This window comes from Coregonus lavaretus (assembly GCF_964263955.1).
Source record: "Coregonus lavaretus genome assembly, contig: HAP1_SCAFFOLD_1071, whole genome shotgun sequence".
In the NCBI taxonomy this organism is placed as follows: Eukaryota; Metazoa; Chordata; class Actinopteri; order Salmoniformes; family Salmonidae; genus Coregonus; species Coregonus lavaretus.
In genome coordinates this window covers 1,369-5,000 of record NW_028166882.1, presented here as the reverse complement: position 1 = coordinate 5,000, position 3,632 = coordinate 1,369, and the positions used below count along the sequence as shown (strand labels likewise).

The following is a 3,632-nucleotide window of genomic DNA, read 5'->3' as shown; positions in this document are numbered from 1 at the left end:
TAATGTCAGGGAGTCACACAAACAGTGTGTGCTGTTTGGCTGCAACACACATTAGGCATAAGGATGATGACAACTATTTTGTAAACGCTCCAGCTTGCAGAGGGATCACCACCCCTCCCATCCGCACCCCAGGTCCTCTTGGCCCCCTTACTGTCAGGCCGAGTGGTGTCTAGAGAAGAAAGAAGAAGAGTGATGTTTATTAATGACAGTCAATACGACACGTCCTTCCATAGCTAAACAGACTCATCCTACTAGGTCAGTGTTTCCCAACTCCAGCGGTAGAGTAGCCTACCCCCAACAATACCCATTTTTCTTGTAGCCCTGGAGAGCCACAGCTGACTGAACAACCTGTCACCTAATTAGCAAGTCCTCAATGAGTAAAATCAGGTGCAACAACAACAACAACAACAACAACAACAACAACAACAACAACAACAACAACAATATGAGGACAGGGACACAGTGTACTAGCTGATCTCCCAGTTGTCACCGTTTGGCCTTGTGTTCCACATAGCCTATATCAGTATTGGAGTATGTTTCCCGCGCACGGTAGTTGCTTTCACGTCACCTTTGTAATCGCTCCTCCCTAGTCCCCTAGAACGAGCGCCCTCCCCTTTGCAACGCCTCCGAACATATCACAGAGGCGCGCTTTCTGTGCCGATGGCCTCAATCAGGTCGACCAAACGCAGATAATAGCGCACCACGCACCGGCGCTGAAGTCATTCATTCACTTGAACTCAACTAGCGAACACACCATGTCTGGAAGAGGCAAAGGCGGCAAGGGACTTGGAAAAGGAGGCGCCAAGCGTCACCGAAAAGTTCTCCGCGATAACATCCAGGGAATCACCAAACCCGCTATCCGCCGTCTGGCTCGCCGCGGCGGCGTGAAGCGTATTTCCGGTCTGATCTATGAGGAGACCCGCGGTGTCCTAAAGGTGTTCCTGGAGAACGTGATCCGTGACGCAGTCACCTACACCGAGCACGCCAAGAGGAAGACCGTTACCGCCATGGACGTGGTCTACGCTCTGAAACGACAGGGACGCACCCTGTACGGTTTCGGCGGTTAAACGCACTCTCTTCGGAACCTCAACACCCCGACTCGAACCCAAAGGCTCTTTTAAGAGCCACCCACATCCGCTTCAAAAGGGCCCATTCCATATAGTGTTTTTTTCTTTTCTTCCGTATGCTATTTGGTAGGAAAGTATGAGCCACTTCGAGTGGACAGGGAGTATTAAATAGCGGATTCTAATGTCCCTTCCCGTTTTAGCGCACAGAGGGAGGCCTATATCTGACAGTGGCAAAGTGTAGTGACGTTGTTATTTTGGGTCAAGCAATAGTGGCATTTGGACAACATAAAACCACCACCCGTCGGTAGATGTGGCTCGAAAAGAGGGGGACAGCGTTCGCGCGCGCGCACACACACACACACACACACACAGTCCAAAATGGGAGCCCTATGTCTGACGGTGCCAACGTGGGCAATTCTATCACCAGCATTATGTGGCACAACAATCGTGCCATTCGGACAACTATTCAGGCCCCCCTTTTGAAACACACAATTCCCCATCGGTCACAGAGCATAGGCTATAGAGAGGAGGGAGGGGGTGAGGACCCGCGCGCGCGCCCTCAATTGTCTTTGTTCGGGAAGCTAGCCTCTGAGCGGAAGGCTCTTTTGAGCGCTAGAGCTCCACTGGGCAAATAGCAGGGGCGCCTACGAGCAAGCAGGGGAGTGTCCACGGCCGCCGACTTTGATTAGCTTCCTCTTCATAAGACGGGTAAGCGCCCTTCACCCCCTCATTCGTTTCTGAGAAGCAACGAGACATCATCATGCCCGAGCCAGCAAAGTCAGCGCCCAAGAAGGGCTCCAAGAAAGCCGTCACCAAGACCGCAGGGAAGGGCGGCAAGAAGCGCAGAAAGTCCAGGAAGGAGAGTTACGCCATCTACGTGTACAAGGTCCTGAAGCAGGTCCACCCCGACACCGGCATCTCCTCCAAGGCCATGGGAATCATGAACTCGTTCGTGAACGACATCTTCGAGCGTATCGCCGGAGAGTCCTCTCGCCTGGCCCACTACAACAAGCGTTCTACCATCACCTCTAGGGAGATCCAGACCGCCGTGCGCCTGCTACTCCCCGGTGAACTTGCCAAACACGCCGTGTCCGAGGGCACCAAGGCCGTAACCAAGTACACCAGCTCCAAGTAAACAGCGCATTTGGACTGCTCTACTAACCCAAAGGCTCTTTTAAGAGCCACCCACTCTGTCAGTAAAAAGAGCATTTCCATCGCCACCGAATGAATGCGCAGGTAGGCTGCGTTACATTGTATCATTGTTTAATGGGCGGCGCGCGCCGGCTCGGAGAACGGCTACATTGTATCATTTCCCCCGCCCGTTCCAGCGTAGGGGTTTAGCGCGCCTTTTTTGTTGTCTCTGCACGCTGAATAGTAACCCATGTTTGTCGGCCTCCATTCCAGGTGAAGGCAATGAAAAATGGCACCATTTGACAAAGGGTGTAAATAAAAAAAGCAGTCTGTTGGGTTTGAATGGAAAGAAATGCCTTTTGTCGTTTAATGAGCGGATAGTCATTTTGAGTCGACTTCCTGAATCGGTAGGACACGGACGGGGAGAATGGACGCTCCATCATTGGACTATACCCTAATGATGTGAATGAGAACGATAATGGCAAGAATAAAAAGGGGGTGAATAATCCCGTCTAGGAAGAATAGGAGTAGGCATATATATATATATATATATATATATATATATATATACGTAGCCCTTATTGCCAACGGGTCATTTCCGGTCCAGGTCGCATCATACATATATAGTCCCCTGTAGCTCAGTTGGTAGAGCACTGCGCTTGCAACGCCAGGGTTGCGGGTTCGTTTCCCAAGGGGGGCCAGTATGAAAATGTAGGCACACACTTAACTGTAAGTGGCTCTGGATAAGATCGTCTGCTACATGACTCAAAATGTCCATGTAAAGTGTAGTACATTTGAGGCACATAGTGTATTTTCCTTCCTACTACCCTCATGAGGCAACAGGATAAATATAATAATATAATATGCCATTTAGCAGACGCTTTTATCCAAAGCGACTTACAGTCATGCGTGCATACATTTTTGTGTATGGGTGGTCCCGGGGATCGAACCCACTACCTTGGCGTTACAAGCGCCGTGCTCTACCAGCTAAGGCAGTTGCTTCCACGTGAGGATATGAATGTGTCTGTAGGCCAAGTCACAGTATAACACAGTGAGCGAGCGGGCGGCCCTTGCGATAGTCGTTGGAGCAGCAGCGGATCCCAATGACTACCTTGGGGATAGCCTATACATTTACATTTTAGTCATTTAGCAGACACTCTTATCCAGAGCGACTTACATGAGCAATTAGGGTTAAGTGCCTTGCTCAAGGGCACATCGACAGATTTTTCACCTAGTCGCCTCGGGGATTAGAACCAGCCACCTTTCGGTTACTGGCACAACGCTCTTAACCACTCTTAACCACTAAGCTACCTGCCGCCCCATACATATATACAACAAGGAAAAGAAAAGAGGCCGCAATCAACCTTCTGACCCACATGCACCTGCTGGGATTCTTCTCCCAGTCCAACCACATATGCAGCCCTTGTCCCACTT

The 3,632-nt window shown here is 50.5% G+C and overlaps 1 protein-coding gene across 1 annotated transcript; it reads left to right on the top strand.

Annotated features, from left to right (window-relative positions):
- Nucleotides 1-1,827: 1,827 nt before the first annotated feature.
- LOC311114152 (histone H2B) lies at nt 1,828-2,202 on the top strand (the record flags this gene model as incomplete). The annotated part of the gene is made up of 1 exon (XM_084189428.1): nt 1,828-2,202. The coding sequence occupies one exon, from the start codon at nt 1,828-1,830 to the stop codon at nt 2,200-2,202; it is 375 nt and encodes a 124-aa protein (XP_084045554.1).
- Nucleotides 2,203-3,632: the final 1,430 nt, after the last annotated feature.